General features: G+C 46.4%; 1 protein-coding gene across 1 annotated transcript in view; it reads left to right on the top strand.

Annotated features, from left to right (window-relative positions):
• LOC143765631 (NXPE family member 2-like) overlaps nt 1-27,265 on the top strand; it is a 354,683-nt gene that overhangs the window by 128,426 nt on the left and 198,992 nt on the right. The window contains exons 2-3 of the mRNA XM_077252479.1: nt 22,819-22,921; nt 23,007-23,722. Of these exons, the coding sequence (XP_077108594.1) occupies nt 22,832-22,921; nt 23,007-23,722 (806 nt within the window). The 5' untranslated portion in view covers nt 22,819-22,831. The remainder of the gene's footprint in view (nt 1-22,818; nt 22,922-23,006; nt 23,723-27,265) is intronic.

The following is a 27,265-nucleotide window of genomic DNA, read 5'->3' as shown; positions in this document are numbered from 1 at the left end:
CAACCGCGATAAATCTGCAGGGATAACCGCAGCGGTTTTGCCCTGCAGATTTATCAATTCTGCTGTGGGATAAACCCGCAGAGCACACCGCAAAGTGTGAACATGGCCTTAGATGCGTTTTTGGTGCAGTTTTTTATGCAGTTTTTGATGCAGGTTTTGGTGCGGTTTTTGATGCAGTTTTTGGTGCAGTTTTTGGTGCAGGTTTTTGATGTGGTTTTTGATGTAGTTTTTGTTGCAGTTTTGATGCAGTTTTTGGTGCGGTTTTGATGCAGTTTTTGAAATAAATAAATAAACGGAAAATGTGCATGATTTGAATGGAAACACACATGAAAAAACGGATTCGGAGGCCGGATTCATCATTTCACAACTCAGTTTCATACGTTTTTTGCCGGATCCGTCGCTGTGCGTTTTTTCTTATGTATTTTCCGTCCGGCGGAAACAGCTTTTTTGATGGATCCTGCAAAAAACGGATGAAACGTGTGGCCATCAGGCGCAATCCAGCGCTAATACAACTCTATGAGAAAAAAACGCATCCGGTGGAAAAAAACGGATCCTGCAAATGTGCTCGCAGGATGCGTTATTTTACTCATAGACTTGTACTAGCGATGGATCGCGACGGATGGCCATACGTCGTGTCCATCGTGCAACGGATCTGTTGTGTTTTGGCAGACCATCGGCACAAAAAAAGTTCAAGTGAACGTTTTTTGTCCATCGTGTCCGCCATTTTCTACCGCGCATGCGCAGATGAAACTCCTCCCCCTCCTCCCCAGACTTCAGAATGGGCAGCGGATGCATTGAAAAACTGCATCCGCTGCCAACGTCGTGCACAAATTTCACAATGTGCGTTGGTACGTCTCCCCGACGCATAGCGACGGTCCCGTACCGACTAGTGTTGAGCGATACCGTCCGATACTTGAAAGTATCGGTATCGGAAAGTATCGGCCGATACCGGCAAAGTATCGGATCTAATCCAATACCGATACCCGATTCCTATACAAGTCAATGGGACTCAAGTATCGGACGGTATCTCTGATGGTTCCCAGGGTCTGAAGGAGAGGAAACTCTGCTTCAGACCCTGGGATCCATATTAATGTGTAAAAGAAAGAATTAAAATAAAAAAATATTGATATACTCACCTCTCCGACGCAGCCTGCACCTTACCGAGTGAACCGGCAGCCTTCTTTGCTTAAAATGCGCGCGTTTACTGCCTTCCGTGACGTCACGTGTCATGGTTCTCAATGGCAAGAGAACATAGTAAAGCATACAAAAAGGACTAGCTCTTGGAAGATGGGAACTCGAGTTGACTGTGAGCTAAACCTACCGCACAACTAACAGTGGCCAGGTAGCGTGCCTACGTTTTATCCCTAGACGCCCAGCGCCAGCCGGAGAACTGACTGACCCTAGCAGAGGAAAATACAGACCTGGCTTACCTCTAGAGAAATTTTCCCCAAAAGGCAGACAGTAGCCCCCACATATATTGTCGGTGATTTCAGAGGAAATTGACATACGAAGTATGAAGATAGGTTTAGCAAATTGAGGTCCGCTTACTAGATAGCAGGAAGACAGAAAAGGGAACTTCACAGTCAGCTGAAAACCCTTTCAAAACACCATCCTGAAATTACTTTAAGACTCTAATATCAACTCATGACACCAGAGTGGCAATTTCAGCTCACAAGAGCTTCCAGCCTCAGAAATAATCAATCGCAGAGAACTGGAACAAAAATGCAAAACAAACTTAGGACTACAAGTCCAACTTAGCTGATAGTAGTCTAGGAGCAGGAACATGCAACAGAAAGGCTTCTGGTAACATTGTTGGCCGGCATAGAAATGACTGAGGAGCAAGGTTAAATAGAAAACTCCCACATCCTGATGGAAACAGGTGAACAGAGGAGATGAAGCACACAAGTGCAGTACCACCAGAAACCACCGGGGGAGCCCAGAAACCAAATTCACAACAGTACCCCCCCTCAAGGAGGGGGCACCGAACCCTCACCAGAACCACCAGGGTGATCAGGATGAGCCCTATGAAAGGCACGGACCAAATCGGAGGCATGAACATCAGAGGCTGTCACCCAAGAGTTATCCTCCTGACCGTAGCCCTTCCACTTGACCAGATACTGAAGTCTCCGTCTGGAAACACGGGAGTCCAAGATCTTCTCGACAACGTACTCCAACTCACCCTCAACCAACACCGGAGCAGGAGGCTCAACGGAAGGCACAACCGGTACCTCATACCTGCGCAACAATGACCGATGGAAGACATTATGAATAGAAAAAGATGCAGGGAGGTCCAAACGAAAGGACACAGGGTTAAGAATCTCCAATATCTTGTACGGGCCAATGAACCGAGGCTTAAACTTAGGAGAAGATACCTTCATAGGGACAAAACGAGAAGATAACCACACCAAGTCCCCAACACAAAGACGAGGACCAACACGACGACGGCGGTTGGCAAAATGCTGAGTCTTCTCCTGGGACAACCCCAAATTGTCCACCACATGCCCCCAAATCCGATGCAACCTCTCCACCACAGCATCCACTCCAGGACAATCCGAAGACTCCACCTGACCGGAAGAGAAACGAGGATGAAACCCCGAATTACAGAAGAAAGGAGAAACCAAGGTGGCAGAACTAGCCCGATTATTGAGGGCAAACTCCGCCAAGGGCAAAAAGGCAACCCAATCATCCTGATCCGCAGACACAAAACACCTCAAATAAGTCTCCAAGGTCTGATTAGTTCTCTCGGTCTGGCCATTAGTCTGAGGGTGGAAAGCAGACGAAAAAGACAAATCAATGCCCATCCTAGCACAGAATGCTCGCCAAAATCTAGACACGAATTGGGTTCCCCTGTCAGAAACGATATTCTCCGGAATACCATGCAAGCGCACCACATTTTGAAAAAACAGAGGAACCAGCTCGGATGAAGAAGGCAATTTAGGCAAGGGAACCAAATGGACCATCTTAGAGAAACGGTCACACACCACCCAGATGACAGACATCTTCTGAGAAACAGGGAGATCAGAAATAAAATCCATGGAGATGTGAGTCCAAGGCCTCTTCGGAATAGGCAAGGATAACAACAATCCACTAGCCCGAGAACAACAAGGCTTGGCCCGAGCACAAACATCACAAGACTGCACAAAACCTCGCACATCTCGCGACAGGGAAGGCCACCAGAAGGACCTAGCCACCAAATCCCTGGTACCAAAGATTCCAGGATGACCTGCTAACGCAGAAGAATGGACCTCCGAGATGACTCTACTGGTCCAATCATCAGGAACAAACAATCTACCAGGCGGGCAACGATCAGGTCTATCCGCCTGAAACTCCTGCAAGACCCGTCGCAATTCTGGGGAAACAGCAGATAATATCACTCCATCCTTAAGGATACCTGTAGGTTCAGAATTACCAGGGGAATCAGGCTCAAAACTCCTAGAAAGGGCATCCGCCTTCACATTTTTAGAACCCGGTAGGTAAGAAACCACAAAATTAAACCGAGAGAAAAATAACGACCAGCGCGCCTGTCTAGGATTCAGGCGCCTGGCGGACTCAAGATAAATCAAATTCTTGTGGTCGGTCAATACCACCACCTGATGTCTAGCCCCCTCAAGCCAATGACGCCACTCCTCAAAAGCCCACTTCATAGCCAAGAGCTCCCGATTACCAATATCATAATTTCGCTCAGCGGGCGAAAACTTACGAGAAAAGAACGCACAAGGTCTCATCACGGAGCAGTCGGAACTTTTCTGCGACAAAACCGCCCCAGCTCCGATTTCTGAAGCGTCGACCTCAACCTGAAAAGGAAGAGTAACATCAGGCTGACGCAATACAGGGGCGGAAGAAAAGCGGCGCTTAAGCTCCCGAAAGGCCTCCACAGCAGCAGGGGACCACTCAGCAACATCAGCACCCTTCTTAGTCAAATCAGTCAACGGTTTAGCGACATCAGAAAAACCAGTTATAAATCGACGATAAAAATTAGCAAAACCCAAAAACTTCTGAAGGCTCTTAAGAGAAGAGGGTTGCGTCCAATCATAAATAGCCTGAACCTTGACAGGGTCCATCTCAATGGAAGAGGGGGAAAAAATGTACCCCAAAAACGAAATCTTTTGAACCCCAAAAACGCACTTAGAACCCTTTACACACAAGGAATTAGAGCGCAAAACCTGAAAAACCCTTCTGACCTGTTGGACATGAGAGTCCCAGTCCTCCGAAAAAATCAAAATATCATCCAGATACACAATCAAAAATTTATCCAAATATTCACGGAAAATGTCATGCATAAAGGACTGAAAGACTGAAGGGGCATTTGAAAGACCAAAAGGCATTACTAAATACTCAAAATGGCCCTCAGGCATATTAAATGCGGTTTTCCACTCATCCCCCTGCTTAATTCGCACTAAATTATACGCCCCACGAAGATCAATCTTAGAGAACCACTTGGCCCCCTTTATTCGAGCAAACAAATCAGTAAGCAGTGGCAAAGGATACTGATATTTAACCGTGATTTTATTCAAAAGCCGATAATCAATACACGGCCTCAAAGAGCCATCTTTTTTAGATACAAAGAAAAAACGGCTCCTAAGGGAGATGACGAAGGACGAATATGTCCCTTTTCCAAGGACTCCTTAATATATTCCCGCATAGCAGCATGTTCAGGCACAGATAGATTAAATAAACGACCCTTTGGAAACTTACTGCCCGGAATCAGATCTATAGTACAATCGCACTCTCTGTGCGGAGGTAGTGAACCAATTTTAGGCTCCTCAAAAACGTCACGATAATCAGATAAAAATTCCGGAATCTCAGAGGGAATAGATGACGAAATGGAAACCAAAGGTACGCCCCCATGAGTCCCCTGACATCCCCAGCTTAACACAGACATTGCTTTCCAGTCGAGGACTGGGTTATGAGATTGCAGCCATGGCAATCCAAGCACCAACACATCATGTAGATTATACAACACAAGGAAGCGAATAATCTCCTGGTGATCCGGATTAATATGCATATTTACTTGTGTCCAGTATTGTGGTTTATTACTAGCCAAAGGCGTGGAGTCAATACCCTTCAGAGGTATAGGAACTTCCAGAGGCTCTAAATCAAACCCACAGCGTTTGGCAAAGGACCAATCCATAAGACTCAAAGCGGCGCCAGAGTCGACATAGGCGTCCGCGGTAATAGACGATAAAGAGCAAATCAGGGTCACAGATAGAATAAACTTAGACTGTAAAGTGCCAATTGAAACAGACTTATCAACCTTCTTAGTACGTTTAGAGCATGCTGATATAACATGAGTTGAATCACCACAATAGAAGCATAACCCATTTTTTCGCCTAAAATTCTGTCGTTCGCTTCTGGACAGAATTCTATCACATTGCATAATCTCTGGCGCCTTCTCAGTAGACACCACCAAATGGTGCACAGGTTTGCGCTCCCGCAAACGCCGATCAATCTGAATAGCCATTGTCATGGACTCATTCAGACCTGTAGGCACAGGGAACCCCACCATAACATCCTTAATGGCATCAGAGAGACCCTCTCTGAAATTCGCCGCCAGGGCGCACTCATTCCACTGAGTAAGCACAGACCACTTACGAAATTTTTGGCAGTATATTTCAGCCTCATCTTGCCCTTGAGACAGGGCCATTAAGGCTTTTTCAGCCTGAATCTCTAAATGAGGTTCCTCATAAAGCAACCCCAAAGCCAGGAAAAACGCATCCACATTGAGCAACGCAGGATCCCCTGGTGCCAAAGCAAATGCCCAGTCCTGAGGGTCGCCCCGGAGCAAGGAAATTACAATCCTGACCTGCTGTGCAGGATCTCCAGCGGAGCGAGATCTCAGAGACAAAAATAATTTACAATTATGTTTGAAATTCTGGAAGCGAGATCTATCCCCGGAGAAAAATTCAGGTAAAGGAATTCTAGGTTCAGATATAGGAGCATGAATAACAAAATCCTGTAAACTTTGAACCTTCACAGCGAGATTATCCAAACCTGTAGCTAAACTCTGAGGATCCATATTAATCAGGTGAAATCAGAACCATTCAAGGATTAGAAGGAGAGAGAGACGAAGGCTGCAGTAAGCAGAGATGCAAGTGAATCAACTAATGAGCAAACTCAGAAAAAAAAAAAAAAAAATTCTCTGCAGAGTTCTTTTCTCTCCTTTCTTCTGCCAATTATTTTAACCCTTGGGCCGGCCAAACTGTCATGGTTCTCAATGGCAAGAGAACATAGTAAAGCATACAAAAAGGACTAGCTCTTGGAAGATGGGAACTCGAGCTGACTGTGAGCTAAACCTACCGCACAACTAACAGTGGCCAGGTAGCGTGCCTACGTTTTATCCCTAGACGCCCAGCGCCAGCCGGAGAACTGACTGACCCTAGCAGAGGAAAATACAGACCTGGCTTACCTCTAGAGAAATTTTCCCCAAAAGGCAGACAGTAGCCCCCACATATATTGTCGGTGATTTCAGAGGAAATTGACATACGAAGTATGAAGATAGGTTTAGCAAATTGAGGTCCGCTTACTAGATAGCAGGAAGACAGAAAAGGGAACTTCACAGTCAGCTGAAAACCCTTTCAAAACACCATCCTGAAATTACTTTAAGACTCTAATATCAACTCATGACACCAGAGTGGCAATTTCAGCTCACAAGAGCTTCCAGCCTCAGAAATAATCAATCGCAGAGAACTGGAACAAAAATGCAAAACAAACTTAGGACTACAAGTCCAACTTAGCTGATAGTAGTCTAGGAGCAGGAACATGCAACAGAAAGGCTTCTGGTAACATTGTTGGCCGGCATAGAAATGACTGAGGAGCAAGGTTAAATAGAAAACTCCCACATCCTGATGGAAACAGGTGAACAGAGGAGATGAAGCACACAAGTGCAGTACCACCAGAAACCACCGGGGGAGCCCAGAAACCAAATTCACAACAGTCACGGCTTGTGATTGGTCGCGTGCCGCTCATGTGGCCGCAACGCGACCAATCACAGCAAGCCGTGACATAATTTTCAGGTCCTGAATGCCTAATTCTAGGCATTCAGGATTTGAAAATTACGTTACGGCTTGTGATTGGTCGCGTCGCGGTCACATGGGCGACGCGACCAATCACAAGCCGTGACGTCACGGGAGGCAGGAAACGTGCGCATTTTAAAGTTACGTCACGGCTTGTGATTGGTTGCGTGCCGCCCATGTGACCGCGATGCGACCAATCACAGCAAGCCGTGACGTAATTTCAGGTCCTGAATGCCTAATTCTGCATTCAGGACCTGAAAATTACGTCACGGCTTGCTGTGATTGGTCGCGTCGCGTTGTTGGTTCCCTTGGTAAGGTGCAGGCTGCGTCGGAGAGGTGAGTATATCCCTATTTTTTATTTTAATTCTTTATTTTACACATTAATGTTGTTTCGATACCGATACCCGATAGCACTAAAGTATCGGATCTCGGTATCGGAATTCCGATACCCGCAAGTATCGGCCGATACCCGATACTTGCGGTATCGGAATGCTCAACACTAGTACCGATGCAAGTATGAGAGAGGCCTTAATAAGCGTTGAATTAAAAGAAAAAAACTGCGTAGGCTCCTGCACAATTTTCTGCACCAGTGGGGGAAAGCCGATGGCCGGGGGCTAATATTTGTAGCCTGGGCTATGAATATCTGCCCGCAATTGTCTGCGTAGCCTTTACTGGCTATTAAAATAGGGGGACCCCCCCAAAAAATGACGTGGGGTCCCCCTATATTTTATAGCCAGAAAGGCCATGCAGACAGCTGCAGGCTGATATTCATAGCCTAGAGAGGGGCCTTGGATATTGGCCCCACCCCCGGCTACAAATACCAGTCCGCAGCCGCCCCGGAAATGGCGCATCTGTAAGATGTGCCAATTCCGGCACTTAGCCCCTGTCTTTCCACTCCCGTGTAGCGGTGGGATATGGGGTGATAAGGGGTTAATGTCACCTTGCTATTGTAAGGTGACATTAAGCCGGGTTAATAACGGAGAGGTGTCAATAAGACGCCTATCCATTATTAATCCAATACTAGTAAAGGGTTAATAAAACACACACATTAGGAAAAAAGTATTTTAATATTCTTCATTTCACCATGCTTACCATACTTCAGTGCCTGCAAAAACCGTAAAATAATAAACCGTATACTATCTGTCCGCCATAGTGCAATTAATAACGAGTGTCCCATGACGATCTCCCCTATAGAACAGTGACATCGGTTGATGTCACTGCTCTATAGGACCTTCAGTGACACACTGACAGGAGACAATGGCTCCTGCAGTGCATCACTGAACTATAGTAACCTCTGAGTGGTACTTTGTCAATTGCTGCGTGGGAAAATTTCTCACACAGCAATGGCATAAAGTGAGATTAGGGACTTTTTTTTACAGCGGCGGAGGAATACAGTGCGGAAGGATACCTTCCTCCCGTCATTGTGTTCCGGTAGCCCCTAGAGAGCGGTCGCATCAGCTGATGCTGCCGTTCTCCACGGGTAATCGTCGTGGGACACTCGTGGATTTCTGCAGACAGGGAGAATATTGGTTGTTTAATATTTTAATCATTTTTACAGATGACACTGGCTTCAGGGAACAAAGTGACAAGTGATGGTGAGTATGAACTCTTTGTTTAATGTACTGTATGTCTATATGTATGTATTGTATGTAATGTATGAATGTATTGTATGTAGTATGTATGTATGTAGCATGTATGTATGTATGTAGTATGTATGTAGCATGTATGTAGTATATATGTGGCATGTATGTAGTATGTATATAGCATGTATATAGCGTGTATGTATGTAGCATGTATGTATGTAGTATGTATGTAGCTTGTATGTAGCATTTATGTAGCATGTAGTATGTATGTAGTATGTATGTAGCATGTATGTAGCATGTAGTATGTATGTAGCATGTATGTAGCATGTAGTATGTATGTAGCATGTATTTAGCATGTAGTATGTATGTAGCATGCATGTAGCATGTATGTAGCATGTAGTATGTATGTAGCATGTATGTAGCATGTATGTATGTGTGTAGCATGTATGTAGCATGTATGTAGCATGCATGTAGCATGTATGTAGTATGTATGTAGTGGTTTTTTTTTTACATTTAACACATTATCCGGATGATGGGACTACTACTGTCCCATTATTGGCTAATGTGTCAATCACTGTCACTGTAGCACGCATCGTCCGATGGGACTTGTAGTCCCTTCGGACGATGCCTGCACACAGGCACAGAGCCCCGGCAGCCCGCACAGAGCCCCGGCACGCCACACAGAGCCCCGGCAGCCTGCACAGAGCCCCGGCACGCCACACAGAGCCCCGGCAGCCCACAAAGAGCCACGGCACACCACACAAAGCTCCGCACAGAGCCCCAGCATGGCATACAGAGCCCCGGCATGCCACACAGAGCCCCGGCGGCATACAGAGCCCCGGCATGCCACACAGAGCCCCGGCAGCATGCACAGAGCCCCGGCATGCCGCACAGAGCCCCGGCAGCCCGCACAGAGCCCTGGCACGCCACATAGAGCCCCGGCAGGCAGCACAGAACCCTGGCACGCCGCACAGAGCCCCGCACAGAGCCCCAGCAGGCAGCACAGAGCCCTTACACACCACACAGAGCCCCGGCAGCTTGTACAGAGCCCCGGCACACCGCACAGAGCCCTGGCACGCCTCACAGAGCCCTGGCACGCCATACAGAGCCCCGCACAGAGCCCCGGCAGGCAGCACAGAGCCATGGCAGGCAGCACAGAGCCCCGGCAGCTTGTACAGAGCCCCGGCACACCGCACAGAGCCCTGGCACGCCTCACAGAGCCCCGGCACGCCGTACAGAGCCTCGCACAGAGCCCCGGCAGGCAGCACAGAGCCCCGGCAGGCAGCACAGAGCCCCGGCAGGCCCCAGCAGGCAGCACAGAGCCCTGGCACACCGCACAGAGCCCCAGAAGCCCGCATAGAGCCCCGGCACGCCACACAGAGCCCAGGCAGCCCACAAAGAGCCACGGCACACCACACAGAGCCCCGCACAGAGCCCCGGCACGCCACACAGAGCCCCGGCACACCACACAGAGCCCCGGCAGCACGCACAGAGCCCTGCACGCCACACAGAGCCCCGGCAGCCTGCACAGAGCCCTGGCACGCCACACAGAGCCCCGGCAGGCAGCACAGAGCCCTGGCACGCCGCACAGAGCCCCGCACAGAGCCCCAGCAGGCAGCACAGAGCCCTGGCATGCCGCACAGAGCCCCGGCAGCTTGTACAGAGCCCCGGCACACCGCACAGAGCCCCGGCACGCCACACAAAGCCCCGGCAGCCCGCACAGAGCCCCGGCACGCCATACAGAGCCCTGCACAGAGCCCCGGCAGGCAGCACAGAGCCCCGGCAGGCAGCACAGAGCCCTGGCAGCCCGCACAGAGCCCCCAGATGCCCGTACAGATCCCCGGCAGGCATGCACAGACCCCGCCCGCACACACAGACACGGTCAGTGTCCGCCCACGCACCGCCCACACTCTCCCACCCTCCGGAACAGGATGTAGAAGCACAGAAAGGGCTTATTTACATTCCGATATTTGTGTCCCATTGACTTGCATTGGTATCGGGTATCGGTATCAGCGATCTCCGATATTTTTTGGATATCAGCCGATCCAATTCGATACCGATACTTCTGGATATTGGACGGTATCGCTCAACACTATACTTAACAAAAAAGTGTGAAACAACTGAAAATATGTCTTATATTCTAGGTTCTTCAAACCTAGAATATAAGCTGCTTTGTACACTCTTGACTGCTTTGCACACTCTTGGCATTCTCTTGATGAGCTTCAAGAGGTAGTCACCGGAAATGGTCTTCCAACAATCTTGAAGGAGTTCCCAGAGATGCTTAGCACTTGTTGGCCCTTTTGCCTTCACTCTGCGGTCCAGCTCACCCCAAACCATCTCGATTGGGTTCAGGTCTAGTGACTGTGGAGGCCAGGCCATCTGGTGTAGCACCCCATCACTCTCCTTCTTGGTCAAATAGCCCTTACACAGCTTGGAGGTGTGTTTGGGGTCATTGTCCTGTTGAAAAATAAATGATGGTCCAACTAAACGCAAACCGGATGGAATAGCATGCTGCTGCAAGATACTGTGGTAGCCATGCTGGTTCAGTATTAAATTTTTAAAAAATCCCCAACAGTGTTACCAGCAAAGCACCCCCACACCATCACACCTCCTCCTCCATGCTTCAGGGTGGAAACCAGGCATGTAGAGTCCATCCATTCAACTTTTCTGCATCACATAAAGACACGATGTTGGGGCTAGCGGAACGCACCAAATAATAAAGGAATTGATACTAGGTGCGTTCGCAGCCAGGGGTCCACCGTGCAGAGAAGGTACCTGCTGCTATGTAATGGTGGATGGACACTTAGCTCACACGTGGGTTAGACTTCACCCCGTGTGAAATGGTAGTGAGCTCTGTTGCTTCAGAGCCGCAAAATACACTGCACCCTGTTAGCAGTCACAAGGTGAAGTTACTAGACACTAGTGGGATCCCTAAGAATCACCCCCACTAATCTGGTGATTGAACTGGCTCTGACTCTTGGTGGCTTTTGAGCCCACGCCTGAGTCAGATGCTCAGTTCAAGCGGGAATTTCCACCCTATACTGAGGGTTGTCAGGAGAGCGCACAGATGGCGCACGGTGCCGTAGAGACGGGCACTGCAACGTGTGCTTAGTGAGCAGATAGCACTGTCAGGCGCTTGATAGCATGCATCCACCATTCGCGAGCAGTCAACAACACTAGGAAAGGGAATGATTAATGAGCGACAGTCACAAATCTAAACACACACACTTTTAAGTATACACTAGCGCATGGCCGAGCGGCCATGCGAACCTTTTATAGCAGCAGTGCTATGGGACCTTCCAGATGGTCCAATAGAAGCTGCAACAGGACCTGAGCATGTGACCCATGACCTCCAATGGGAGGTCATCCCGTGGACATGCTCAGTATGGGAAAAGCAGGACTTAGTCCCAGAAAGACCTGCTCGCTGCTGATCAGTGCTGGCTACATAGGCCGAGCCTGGAAGGGCAACAGTAACCAGTCGCACAGTATCAGCTTGAGCCAAGCGCTGGGACCGACGTCTCCACTGAGCAGGCTCCACTGCGGCTGAAGAAAAATGGGAGACCGCAGTGGAGATCGGTAAAGATTCCCACTGTGCAGAGGTGGGAACTTGACACCTAACATTACCCCCCTCCTAGGGCTCCCGCTCCTTGGACCTCACTATGCTCAAAGGCAGCAATGCTGCAAGGCTGCGGAGCTCAAATGTGCTCAGCTGGCTCCCAGGACCTGTCCTCTGAGCCATAACCCTTCCAATCCACCAAATAATTTTTTGTACCACCTTACAAGATAGAGTTCACCTCGTAATCGTCCGTAGACTAACCAGATGTCCTGGCAGATGACTCGGAAAACCGGGACATGTGAATGGGTTTACACATGAAAGGTGTCGGTGATACCTAGGCATGGAGGAATTGCCAGACGGTAGACCACAGGGTTAAACTGTTCCAGGACCTTGAAGGGACCCAAGTAGTGAGGTGGAAACTTAGTGGACTCAACTCGCAGCCTGATGTTACGGGCGTAGAGCCACACTAAATCGCCAGGAGCAAAGGTCGGAGTGGGGCGCCGATGTGCATTAGCGGAGGACCTCATTCTCTCCTTTGAGGCCCGAATGGCATCCTGAGCACAGTCCCAAATGTCCCATGCCTCCACTGCCCAGTCTGCCACCCTGGAGTCGGCCGAAGACATGGGCATAGGTACGGGAACCCACTGATGCTGACCATAGTTAAGGAGGAATGGGGTCTGCCCAGTAGAGTCGGCTACGGCATTGTTCAGCGCAAACTGCACCCACGGTAGCAAGGATGCCCAGCCATCCAGCATGGCTGAAACAAAATGTCGCAGATATGTGACCAAGGTCTGGTTAGCCCTCTCTACCAACCCATTTATCTCGGGATGGTATGCTGAAGAGAGATTCAACTCGATGCTGAGTAGACGACAAAGCTCTCTCCAGAATGATGCAAACTGGGACCCCGGTAACTGACAATTTTGTCCGGCATACCGTGTAGGCAGAAAATGTGTTTTATAAACAACGCTGCCAAGACCCGTGCAGAAGGTAGTCGTGGAAGCGGCACCAAGTGCACCATTTTAGAAAAATGGTCAGTGATTACCCAAATGATGGTGCAGCCTCGGGACTTTGGGAAGCCTACCACAAAGTCCATCTCAACCATCTCCCAGGGCCTGTCTGCCACCGGCAGGGGATAAAGAACCCATCTGGCCGTTGTCGAGGTGACTGATTCTTGGCACAGGAGACACACGCCTGAATATAGTCTCCAACATCACGGGCAATATGCGGCCACCAGTACATCCTTGCCAGGAGCTCAGATGTCCTTTCGGTCCCAAAGTGCCCACCCACCCTTGACGAGTAAGCCCAAGAGAGAACCTCTGTTCGCAAATTTGATGGCACAAAAGTCTTGCTCGGGGGCACAGACTCTAGCGAAACGGAGCCACGGACCTCAGGTTCTCAGAAGGGACAATAAGCCGAGGTTCCTCCTCCTCCGCTGATGACACCACAGAGCATGATAGAGCGTTGGTACGAATGTTCTTCTCCCCAGAGAGAAAATGGAGGGTAAACTAGTACCGGGAGTAGAACAGGGACCATCTGGCCTGGCAAGAATTTAGACGCTGGACGGTTTGCAAATACACCAAATTTTTGTGGTCGGTGAAAACTTGGAAGGGAAAACGAGCCCCCTCCAAGAGGTGTCTCCACTCCGAAAAGGCCAACTTCATGTCTAGCAACTCCCTATCCCTGATGGAATAATTCCTCTCCACCGGTGTGAAGGTTTTGGTGAAGAAGAAGCAAGGATGCTTCCGACCTTGAGCATCCTTCTGGAAGAGGATTGCTCCAGCACCGACGGAAGAGGCATCCACCTGCATGATAAATGGTTTATCAACATCGGGGCGATGTAAAATGAGAGCGCCAGTGAAGTGTGACTTGATAGAAAGGAAGACCTCCGACCACAATTTGGGATTAGCTCCCTTCTTGGTGAGGGCAACCAGAAGAGCTACCAAAGTTGAGAAGTGGGGAATGAACTGGCGATAGTAATTAATGAACCACATAAAGCGCTGCACCGCTTTGTGAGAATGGGGTTACTGCCAGTCCATCACAGCCTGTAGCTTGGCGGGATCCATAGCCAATCCTGGGGCCAAGATGATATAGCACAGGAAAGGCAAAGACTCTCGCTCAAACACACACTTCTCCAACTTGGCATAGAGGGAATTTGCCCGTAGGAGGTCGAAGACTTTGAAAACATCTCTCCGGTGGGATTCTACATATGCAGAGTAGATGAGAATATCATCCAGGTAGACTACAACCGAGGTGGAGAGCATTTCCCAGAAGATATCGTTCACAAAGTCTTGGAAAATGGCTGGGGCATTACAGAGCCCGAAGGGCATCACCAGGTATTCATAATGCCCATCTCTGGTGTTAAAAGCCATCTTCCATTCCTCCCCCACACGGATGCGAATCAGGTTGTAAGCACCCTGCAGATCTAGTTTAGTAAACACCCTTGCTCCCCGAAACCTATCAAAAAGCTAAGATATCAGGGGCAATGGGTACTTGTTCTTAATGGTGATGGCATTAAGACCCCTGTAATCTATGCATGGACGTAATTCTCTGTTCTTCTTCTGCACAAAGAAGAACCCAGCCCCTGCAGGTGACACTGACCTCCTAATGAATCCCTTTGACAGATTCTCCTGGATGTTCTGAGACATATCCTCCATCTCTGGGAGAGACAATGGGTAGACTCGACCCCGGGTAGGCTCAGCACCAGGGAAGAGGTCAATAGGACAGTCATAGGGGCAGTGAGGCGGAAGGGTCATTGCAGCCCTTTTGGAGAACATTTCTGCATAGGGCCAGGAAAGATCTGCAGGTACCTCAGTAGTAGCAACGTGCAGTCCCTCTGACATCTACCCCCACAAGATTCACTCCATCCCAAAATTCAGCCTGTGAACCACTCAATATGAGGGGAGTGGTACCATAGCCAAGGTATCCCTAACAGGACCTCATCAATTCCCTCAGGAATGACGAGCAGATATATAATCTCCTGATGAGATGGCGACATAGATAGAGTAAATGGGATGGTCTGGTGTGTGTCGACCAATTCACCACTCGCATAGTCACTGATTTGGCAAGCATCACCAGGGGTATTGCGTGTCATTGGGCGAAGGCAGATGACATAAAATTGCCCTCCGCCCCAGAATCCACGCAAAGCTCTACCGAATGAGTGGATGAGCCTATGGTAATTGACCCCTTAAGGGACAGTTTGGAGGCAAACGTCGCCGTGTCTAGTGCACCTCCACCTACTACCACTAGATGCTGACGTTTCCCCGACCGCTGGGGACATGTGGTGGCAAGATGTCCTGTCGGCCAGCAGACATGGCAGACCTTGAGTGCATGAGCAGTCCAAGACTTAGATCCCGCTCGTGACACCTCAATGGCCTCATGTGACTCGGGCGCCTGGATCGGAGATTCCAAAGGTTTTGCAAAGGTGGGAGCCAGCCGAAACCTCTGCCTACATTGGGCTCACTCTAACCTCCAGAATACAGAAAGCCGCACTGCTTCTGATATTAGAACTGTCAATTATCGTGGAATGGGTGAAACCAGCTGGATGTCTGAGACAAACATGGAGGTGCTTGCAAAGATATAAAGTCTATAATTAGATAACTGACAGTAGAAGGAATGCCACAGCACTCACCAGGCTTGCAGTTCAAGTTTTCTTTATTAGATCGCATACAAAGGCATCTTCACGGCACGGGGGTGTGGGAGAGTGCAGGAATATAACAGACGAGACGACGGCCGTTTCGCGCTGAGAAAGAGCGCTTCTACGGGTCCCGGGGGCATGCTCAGTATGGGAAAAGCAGGATTTAGTCCCAGAAAGACCTGCTCACTGCTGATCAGTGCTGGCTACAAAGGCAGAGCCTGGAAAGGCAGCAGTAACCAGTTGCACAGTATCAGCTTGAGCCAAACGCTGGGACTGATGTCTCTGCTGAGCAGGCTCCACTGCGGCTGGAGAAGAATGGGAGACCGCAGCAGAGATGGTCCAAGATTCTCCCTGTGCAGAGGTGGGAACTTGACACCTAACACACGGTGGTTGGAACCAAAGATCTCAAATTTAGACTCATTAAACCAAAGCACAGATTTCCACTGGTCTAATGTCCATTCCTTGTGTTCTTTAGCCCAAAACAAGTATCTTCTGCTTGTTTCCTGTCCTTAGAAGTGGTTTCCTAGCAGCTATTTTATCATGAAGGCCTGTTGCACAAAGTCTTAACTTAACAGTTGTTATAGAGATGTGTCTGCTGCTAGAACTCTGTGTGGCATTGACCTGGTCTCTAATCTGAGCTGCTGTTAACCTGCGATTTCTGAGGCTGTTGGCTCGGATAAACTTATCCTCAGAAGCAGAGGTGAGTGGTGACTCTTGGTCTTCCTTTCCTGGTGCGATCCTTATGTGAGCCAGTTTCTTTGTAGCACTTGATGGTTTTTACAACTGCACTTGGGGACACTTTAAAAGTATTCCCAATTTTTTGGACTGACTGACCTTCATTTCTTAAAGTAATGATGGCCACTCGTTTTTCTTTTCTTAAGTGCTTTGTTCTTGCCATAATAAAAATTCTAACAGTCTATTCAGTAGGACTATCAGCTGTGTATCCACCAGAATTCTGCTCAACACAACTGATGGTCCCAACCCCATTTATAAAGCAAGAAATCCCACTTATTAAACCTCACAGGGCATACCTGTGAAGTGAAAACCATTTCCGGTAACAACCTCTTGAAGCTCATCAAGAGAATGCCAAGAGTGTGCAACAGGAAAGATATATATCTTGGTACCGTGTTAGCCAGTAGATAGAAAAATATTTAGAATTGAGAGTCCTCAGTGGTTGATACTTTTTAATGGCTAACTGAAAAGATGGTAACAAATTGCAAGATTTTGAGACTACACAGGTCTCTTCATCAGGCATAGACTAATACAAATTCTGAAGTATCACATATTTATGCACAACATAGCACAGAAAAAAAACAAACAAACATGGATAAGACAGGTGACATGAAGAGAATTACCATGAGTGATAAACAGTTATGTCCATAAATATTGGGTCAGTTCTTAGGTAAGGAATGTTTTATTGTCCTCTGATTGGGGTCTCTGTTGTGATGACCCCTCATAGTCTGTGTCTGTGTAGTCTTAGTGGTGGAATGAATGTGTCACATGGATTTGTGTCTTGTTACATCAACTAAGGAACTTGCCCCTCAGACTATGAGGGGTCATCACAACAGAGACCACTGAGGACTCTCAATTCTAAAGAGTGTGCAAAGCAGTCATCAAAGCAAAAGGTGGCTACTTTGAAGAACCTAGAATATAAGACATATTTTCAGTTGTTTCACACTTTTTTGTTAAGTATATAATTCCACATGTGTTAATTCATAGTTTTGATGCCTTCAGTGTGAATTTACAATTTCCATAGTCATGAAAATACAGAATTTTTTTTTAAATGAGTTGTGTCCAAACTTTTGGTCTGTACTGTATATCACTCCGATAACTTGTGAAAAAAGTATCGGACTCTCTTTTAGCCCATGTGGCAACGTTTAAGATCCATAACATAACTTTTCTCTCTCTATACACACACACACACACACACACACACACACACACACACACACACACACACACACACACACACACACACACACACACACACACACACTAGAAGCAGATACTGAGAGTTACACGATGTATACAGGACAGGAGAAGTATACACAGCATACATAGCTCCACAATATATACTGTGGTAAGGAATATAGAATGGAGCTGTGTATATAGTATATATTGTATGATGTTCCAGTGTATATAGTGTGGATTCCATACTATATATTATATACACAGCAACATACTATATAAATATCTGTACATCTAATATATAAAGCTGAATGTGTGTGTGTGTGTGTGCGTGCGTGCGTGCATGTGTGTGTTTGTGTGTGTGTGTCCTGGATTGGCATCTGCACCGTCGCAGCTACAGGCGATATTTTAACCCCGTGCGTTCCAATTCACCAAACAATTTTGCCCCTATCTACATAATGGGGAAAAAGTGAAAGGAAAAGTGTTGGAGGCGAATTGACAGCTGCCAGATGTGAAGAAGGGGGACTTAAAGAATGAGAGCAATGGTGCCAAAGAGTATATACCGTACAGTTGCTAAGGTGGGGCCCCGACATTGGATACTCACTACACAAGGGGATATGGACACACACACAAAATGTGCTACACAATACCATGTGCTTGAACACATATACCACCCTCAGCACACATTTCACCACACATACACCAACCTCGCCACATAAAAGTCAAAACACAAAATTCGCCACATGCAAAACTAGGCTCACGCAAAACTCGCCACAGGCAAAACTTGCACACGCCTCCGTGCGTATACTGGGGAGACCATACAGCGCCCCTTACCTGCAACATGGGTCTCTGCATCACAATATACAGTCACAGTATCACCTATATAATGTACATAGACTGTTGTATATACATTTTATAGGTGATACTGTGATTATACACAGATTCAGCAGCCAATATCACCTATATAATGTATATACAGCAGAGTCGCAGTGTCACCTATATAATGTATATGCAGTCACAGCATCACCTATATAATGTACATAGACTGCTGTATATACATTATCTAGGTGATACTGTGATTATACACAGATTCAGCAGCCAGTATCACCTAGATAATGTATATACAGCAGAGTCACAGTATCACCTATATAATGTATTTACAGCAGTCTATATACATTATAAAATACTGTTACTGCCATAAATACTATATATGGGTGATACTGCTGTATATGTTACATAGGTGATACTGCGACTATACACACCAGTCACAGTATCACCTATATAATGCATACAGCAGAGTCACGGTATCACCAATATGATGTATATAGACTGCTGTATATACATTATATAGGTGATTCTGTGATTATTCACAGATTTAGCAGCCAATATCACCTATATAATGTATATACAGCAGAGTCACAGTATCACCTATATAATGTATACACAGCAGTCTATATACAGTATACAGGTGATAGTGTAAGTGCGGTACATACATAAACGTAAAAGTTTCCATATTGGGACTCACCCAGGTTGCTGAGATAGGGGGAGGATAAACAGCTGAGGTGCGACCATCATCGGGCGTGCACAGGAACGGGTCCCTGGCTCGGACGGTGAGTAGAGCAGGAAACAAAAAAAGGGGGATATACAGCACTGGGGGCAGAGGCATCACCAGGGAAGCACATAGATCACTGGGGGGACACAAAGATCACCGGGGGATGGCATGAAGATCACAGGTGGGAACAGAAATCACAGGAGGTCTCATAGCTGGAGGGCACAGATCACACAGGGGCACATAGCTGGGGGCACATAGCTGGAGGGGACAGAAATCAAAGAGGGACAAAGAGATCACAAGTGGTACGAATATCACAGGGTGGTACATAGCAGGGGGCACAGGGATCACAGGGGGCAGAAAGCTGGAAATTGCAGAGATCACATGGGTGCATATAGCTGGAGGGCACAGAAATCACAGGGGGAGCATATAGCTGGGGGGCACAGAGATCATAGGGGGAACAGATCATAGGGGGGCACAAAGCTGGGGGCACAGGGATCACAGGGGGACATATAGCTATAGGGCACAGAGATCATGGGGGGACACAAAGCTGGGGCCACAGAGCTAACCACGCCCAACCAGGAGGTAACCCTGCCCACCCCGGAGGTAACCCCTCTCACCCCTGCACTAACCCCACTCACCCCAGTGCTAACCCACCCTGATGACACAGCATTCTGTAATGAACGCTGTGTGAACTTGGGATTAAACGGCCGCAGCTGGCAGGATAGGGCTGCCACCGGAACATTGCGGACTCTGGGTACCTGCCCGTGGGCCGCATGTGGCCCTCGGGCCGGAGGCCCACTTTGTATTACAGAGCTGCCAGCAATCCGGGTCTGTTTGCAGCTATTAGACAACCTGAACACATGCAGGGATTGCCTGTTTGTTAGGGAATCCCCACATGTATCCAGGCTGTCTAGCAACCGCAAATCATGCAGCTGCAGCGACTAAAACATAATCTATGAGCACGCCCAAGATACTCGGAAAACACCTGAGAATGCTCGGAAAACTCGAGTAACAAGCACACTCGCTCATCACTACTGACAAACAGATGGCGAGGCACAAGACTTCAACCGATTTTTGAGGCTTTAAGTGGATAAACCGTAGCATGCATATTGGGGGCCTTTTAGGCCCCCATGCTTACTTTTTTGCTATTATCTACAAAATTACTTAAGTTAGAATTTTGAAACTCCAGGTAATCCTCAAGTATGTCGTTGTTGGTAATATCCAGTTGCTCATATAATTTTTTTCATAGGCATTTCGGTGTAACAATGCTTTTTTGGTGAAAACCACATCTGTACGGATTGGGGGCCTTTTAGGACCCTATGTATTTTTTATCATGTTCTCAGTAGTGTTTGTGTCTCAATTTACTTTATTTGTACTCAGTAATGCTGGTGGAGGGTCCAGGGTGTGAATAATAACATGTGAGGATGTCATGTGAGTTTTGGAGGGAGTGATAAGGCCATGACATCATCTCAGGTCCTTCTGAACACAGAAATGAGCTGTGTAGAGACTAATAAGGACAGTATACACTGTGAGCTAATTGTGAAGGACCTGAGATAAGATAAGATGTTGAGATGTCCTTTTATGTTCAAACCTAGAAGGAGAAAGTATCGCTTCTGCAAAAAATAAGTCCTGGAAAAATATCTCAAAAGAGGAACTTTATGCATACATTGGACTTTTACTGCTAGCAGAGAGTCAAAAATCGTATGATGTTCCAATATGAGAATTATTTCTGGTCCCACTTGCTGATCCACATTATAAGGCAACAATGTCAGTGGACAGATATGAGGAAATTAGAAGACACATTCGATTTGATGATAAGCGAACACGTACATTGAGGTTTGAAACAGACAAATTAGCCCCTATCAGTTATATCTGGAATATATTTATCAAAAATTGCACCAAACTTTACAATTCTAGTACTAATGTTACAGTAAATGAGCAACTTGTACCGTTCAGAGGACGCTGCAAGTTCATACAATACATGCCCAGCAAGCCAGCCAAATATGGAATCAAAATCTTCTGGATGTGTGATTCTGCAAATTATTATGGCATAAATGGCGTAATCTACTGTGGCAAAGAGGTTGGTGCACTAGTACAGAAGGATCTGGGGTCTAAAATGGTCAAAACTCTTGTAGTTCCAATATTCAATTCAGGTAGAAACATTACCATGGACAATTATTTCACCAATGTTGAAATAGGCAATTTTCTGTTTCAAAAAGCTATTACACTTGTTGGTACTATCAAGCCAAACCAACAAGAAATTCCAGCAGCACTCAAACACAATCATCAGCGAGCACTTTATGAGAGTGTCTTTGGATTCAATAACAAAGCGACTTTGGTATCTTACCAAGCGAAGAAGGAGAAATCAGTGATTTTACTCAGTACCATGCATCACAATTGCAGTATTGACAGCAATGACAGAAAATTAAAACCAGAAATAATCCTGCATTACAATAAAACAAAAGGGGGTGTAGACAAAATGGATGAGATGGTGGGAGAATATTCATGCAAGAGGCAAACAAAACGATGGCCTGTAGTACTTTTTAAAATATGTTTGATGTAGCAGCCCTAAATTCATTCATCATTTATACAGAAACTCATCCAGAATTCCATGCACGGAGGAAGGACAGGAGACTCCTATTTTTGAAGGACCTTTGTCATGACCTTGTAATGCTTCACATGATACAGCGAAGTGATGTGAAAGGCTTGCTAAAGCAAACTAAAGAAGCAATAAAACAGTGTGGCGTACAGTTTCAGATGATTCCAGGGTTAGGAGAAAGAAAAAGAAAGCGCTGTTTCATGTGTCCGAGAAACATAGAAAGGAAAACTGAGAGATTTTGTTCAATTTGTAAGGAAAATGTCTGCAAAGAACATTCTTCCGAAAAAATAACTTGTCAAAATTGTTTGGAAGACTAATATATTATAAAAGAAACATAACAGAAATGTAGCTGCAGCTAGTTTGGTATAGATTTCTCTGCGTTTTTGTGCGTTTTTTCACGTTTGCGTGAAATTTTGAAAAAAAATTTAGGTGGTGTTTTCGGTGAAAAATTATAATTAAAATTTTGTTTACTAATCAAATTTTATTTAGCAGTTTTAAAATAAACTTGTAAAAGTTATATAAGTGTGTTTTTCCATATGATTTGCATGGGGGCCTAAAAGACCCCCAATACGTTAATATGAAGATTTCTGATGTCACGCTTACTAGGGTAAAAGAAATCAGCTTTCATTCTGACTTTTATACTCATTTACATGCCAAATATTTCAGTTAGATGCTTGAAAATGTGATAATTTGTAGATCTTAATGTCATCTGCTGCTACCTCGGTTTGTACGTCTTATGGCTTGTCCTTCTTGGGGTTGCTATTTCAATGTTGAGGAGTATATTAAAAAGAGCAATTCACAGCCATAAATGGGTTAGTATGGAAGTTAAACGGCTGTTTCCCTCCAAAATTAAAGAATTAGCTAAGGAGTAGATAATAGACTGAAGCAACATGGAGCTGCTGTGATTTTAATCCTCCAAACTTACAGGTCCAATGATTATGTGAGAATTGTCTTTATCTATTTTTTTTTTTAGGGGAACCAATAGAATGTCGAAGCCTAACACAATACAGTTTAAGATGGTCTTGGGCCTTGCAATATTTGTCATCACCTTGCTTAGCTTCATCATTCATCTTAAGGTAGGTTCTTAATGAGATAAGTTATCATGCATTTCGCAATAATTTTACTTGTGTAACCAAAGAAATATTGCCAATTTCTCATCAGCCTAATGACCTTAAAATCTTATCAAACCACTATATCTCTGTGTTCGAAAAGACTAACACATCAATCCCATCAAATGAACCAAACAGCATAGATATACAAATAAGTGAACTAATGACTCTTATAGATCGTACTGTTCCAAATGTGGATTTTTCATTTTTAAATGAAACAACCAGTGCCAAAAATAGCACCGCAACCATCGTAGACAAGAAACCTAATTACTGTGTTGGAGACACCATAACAGTTCGGGTGGAGATGTGCAACTTCTTGGGAGAAAAAAAAATCTATGGAGGAGACTTTTTAAGAGCTCGTATTTTTTCTCCCAAACTTGGGGCTGGAGCTTCTGGAGAGATTAAAGATTTTAAAAATGGAACCTATAATGTATATTTTACTCTATTTTGGGAAGGTGATGTGAAGATCTCTGTTCTCTTAATGCATCCAAGTGAAGGAGTCTCTGCTTTATGGAAGTCAAGGAACCTTGGATACAAATATATCAAATATATCGGGAAATTCCTTAATAAAAGTCAAGAAGTATTGACAGAATGTGGATTTTCTTTAGATACAAAAGGTGATAAATGTAACTACGTGGACAAAAGATATGGAGAATCTTTCTACTGCATTAAACCTCCTGGTGTAGCTTGTGAGGCTTTCATAGCTTTGAAGAGTGGAAACAATCCTTATACTTATCTTACCAAACTTCAGAAAAATCTCTTTGTAAGGTAAATACCAGTTTCAATTCAATTAAAGTACATAGAAATATTTTATTTATTTTGTTATCATCTGTCTGACTTGAAGTCTTGAAGTGCTTGCAGTATATCACAACAAACATGCACCACCGAGCAAAATGAAGTAAATGGTCAGATGCAGACTTTTTGATCGTAGTGCCATTTCATGCAAACAAACAAAACTGCTTTCTGAGTACATCAAGGTACGGTGCCTTAAAAAAGTATTCATATCCAGTGAACTTTTCCATTTTTTTCACGTTATACCCCCAAACTTGAATGTCTGCTATTGGGTTTTTATATGTGATATGTAGACATGAGCGAATATTTCAATGTTCGGTTCGGATTACGTTATTTGCCAAATACCATTCACATCAAAGGGGGACAAAAACAAACGCATGCAAAACACCTCATAACGGCCCCAAATACTGGCAAAACACATCAAATGAGGGACTGACACCACCAGGATAGTGGCCTCAATTCACCCACAATACAGATTTCAGACACCACCAGGATAATGGCCTCAATTCACCCACAGTACAGATTTTAGCATGGCACTGCAGCAATCAGCCAGGCATGAGGTATCGGGATTTAAAAATTCAAGGATAGTAACATGGGTAATTGAGTCCAAGGGGGTGGAGGCCGGACGGTGTAAGGAGAAGCACCTGACAGCGGGCACTTGTACCATGCTGGGTCCGGAACAGCTGAGGCTGCTGTACAGTGCACAGGCCCTCTAAAAGGAGCCAGGTAGAAGACGAACCTCTGTAGCCTACCTGGCCCATTGCTGCTGATCACCTCACGTTGGACCCTGCAAGTGCCATGGGCCTTCTCATCCCGGCCGTGCCAACTTATGGACTAGGGACTCATCAGATGGTACCAGAGACCGACCGCTGCCACCAGAAGATGCGCCATTGACCCGACTGGAACAGCACTGTGGTGGCCCGTTGTTGGCGCCGGGAAAAGTGGTCTGACTTCAGACACGCCCCCTGTGGCTCCAGATCCATCCAGAGACATAATCAACCCCGAGTCCCATTTGCCTGCTGCACCCCATCAGGACATGAGACAGCCTAAGACAGAGAGACAGACGATCTGTTTCATATGTGTAGACATTAGACATTATGCCTGAGGGTGTGCGAAGCGTGGAAGGCCGCTCACTTGGCAGCTGTTAAAATAGTGGGCTCTGTGGCTGGGGGGCTATGCCCAGAGCCTGAACAGCCAAGAAGGAAAGAAGGTACTCCCAAAAGTTTAGTTTAACTGAGCTCTCTCATCTGGGCCAAAATGGACAGCCAGGCCATTTGCTGCTTAGTTGACACTGGTTCAGAGGTCACGACCATGCCCAAAGTACACTTCAGACGTCATTTTTCAGGGGCCATAAGGCCAAAATGGAGCCCCGTGATTAAGATAAAGGTGGCTAACCAATTGCCCATCCCGGTCGCAGGGGTGGTCTGGATGCAAGTGACCATATGCGGCAAAAATGTAGGCTGAAAAGTGGTAGCGTTGCTTGCCGGTGACTTTGATGATGGCCATCAGGTGACCCTGGGGATGAATGTGTTGAAAGAACTCGGAACCCTGCTGATCAGTGAGCCACCAGTTGACTTTCTGGACCGGTGGAACCCCCGGACCCAAAAGGAAGGTGTTCCAGCAATTGATTCCAGGCTTAGGAGATGTCAAGCTACGGAAAGATCCTAGGAAAGGTGATAGTCCCCGCTTCTGTCAAGGTCATCTTACCGCCGGGTCAGACAGTGCTCACCTTGCCTGTACGAGCCTGTACACCGCTTGAAGGTGTGGAAGTCCAGATTGAGCAAACCACAGCAGACCAGATACCCCCAGAGACCCTGTTGCTTGGACCTTGGCCAATGTTCGTGATGGTAACATAGTGGTGCGGTGTGTCAACCTAAGGGAAGACAGTTTGACTCTTTCGTCTTGGATTGAAGTGGCGCAGATGCTGGGCCTGCCTGAAGAACTGGTGCCACAAGAGACTGTCTAATTAGCAGTGAAACTGGGAGATCAGTGAACTATAACTGTTACCATGGCCGAAGAGCAGCCACCTGTAAGCAAAAGGGGTGGGTGCTGGATCTTGGAACCGATACGGGCCAAACTGTAGGTACTCTCCCCGCAGCAGGTGCAACAGGGGTAGGCCATGCTGGAGCACTACTAGGATGTCTTCGCCCAACATAAGGATAACTTAGGTTGCACCACTGCCATAACTCACGAGTTGCCCACAGGAAGTACCGCCCCGATTCAAGAAAGATACCGCCAGATCCCGCCTCAGATGTATCAAGAGGTGAAGGAAATGTTGTCCCACATGCTGCAGAGTAGAGTCATTTGGGAGAGTCAAAGCCCGTGGGCCACTCCCATCGTGCTAGTAAGAAAAAAAGACAGGACTCTCCTCATCTGTGTTGAATACCGGCGGCTGATTGCCTGTATGATATGAGATTCATATCCCTTGCCCAGGATTGAAGAATCTTTGTCTGCCTTAGGAAAAGCTAAATACTCTCGTCCCTAGGTCTGGCCAGAGGATATTGGCAGGTGCCCCTGGCAATGGCCAAAGACACAGTTCATTCTGCCTGGGAGTCTTCACATTTTAAAAACTAAGTGCCTGATACCACCAAAGTGAAATAACTGTCACACAAATAGAAATAGTATACTTGAGAATAAGACGTCTTCAACTACAGTTACCCCAAAAGAAGTAGACCTACCATGACTGTTCACATTTCCATAAAATTTGTGTTAGCATCAGCAGCAGCAGCATCAGCCACAACAGGCACAGAAGCGACAATAAAGATATCACAGAGTACAGGTACATGACATTAATGCATCACACTAAAAAATGTAATATTGTCTAGTCTGTACAGTCTGCGATTGGGGTGGAAAAGTCCTTGGAGATCCATGACTTGTTCATCTTATGGAAGACACATTCTGAGAGAACACTGGCTGCCGGGCATGATAAAACCTCCAAGGCGTGTGAGGCAAGCTCAGGTCACTCATCAAGTTTGGAAGAACAAAATGTGAAAGGGTCCAAACTCTCACTGATGGTATTGATATTTAGTTCTAGATGCTCCAGTACCATCCTCTCCATTTGTTCACCACATGTAAGACTTAGACTCTGTTGCTCTGGTGCACGAGTTGGTCTAAAAAAAGTGTCAAAGGACTCACAGAAATTGCTTTTTCCACCACTGCTGCTGCGGGTAATGTTTTGGCGTTAACGAACTGACGTGCCGGAGGTGGGAAGTTTACAGCTGTGATGCCAACTGTGTGATTACCTGCTGTCTTGGGGAAAAACTCTCCTTAAGGTTGTGTAAAAGTGTGTTTCGATACTCCAGCATTACTAGGGGGAATCATCTGGCAAAATTTGGTTTTATAACGTGGACCTAATAAAGTAGCAACCCAGTAATCAGCATTATTTCTAATCATAACTATACGGGGATCATGCTGCAGATAGTGCTACAAGAAGGCACTCATATGTCGGGCTCTACCATGAGGTCAAAGTCCATGCTGTGCTGGCGGCTGGGTAACAATGAGGCTCGTTTCCTCCATCTC

The sequence above is a fragment of the Ranitomeya variabilis genome, chromosome 4, assembly GCF_051348905.1.
Source record: "Ranitomeya variabilis isolate aRanVar5 chromosome 4, aRanVar5.hap1, whole genome shotgun sequence".
NCBI lineage: Eukaryota > Metazoa > Chordata > Amphibia > Anura > Dendrobatidae > Ranitomeya > Ranitomeya variabilis.
This window is presented reverse-complemented; position numbering and strand designations above follow the sequence as displayed.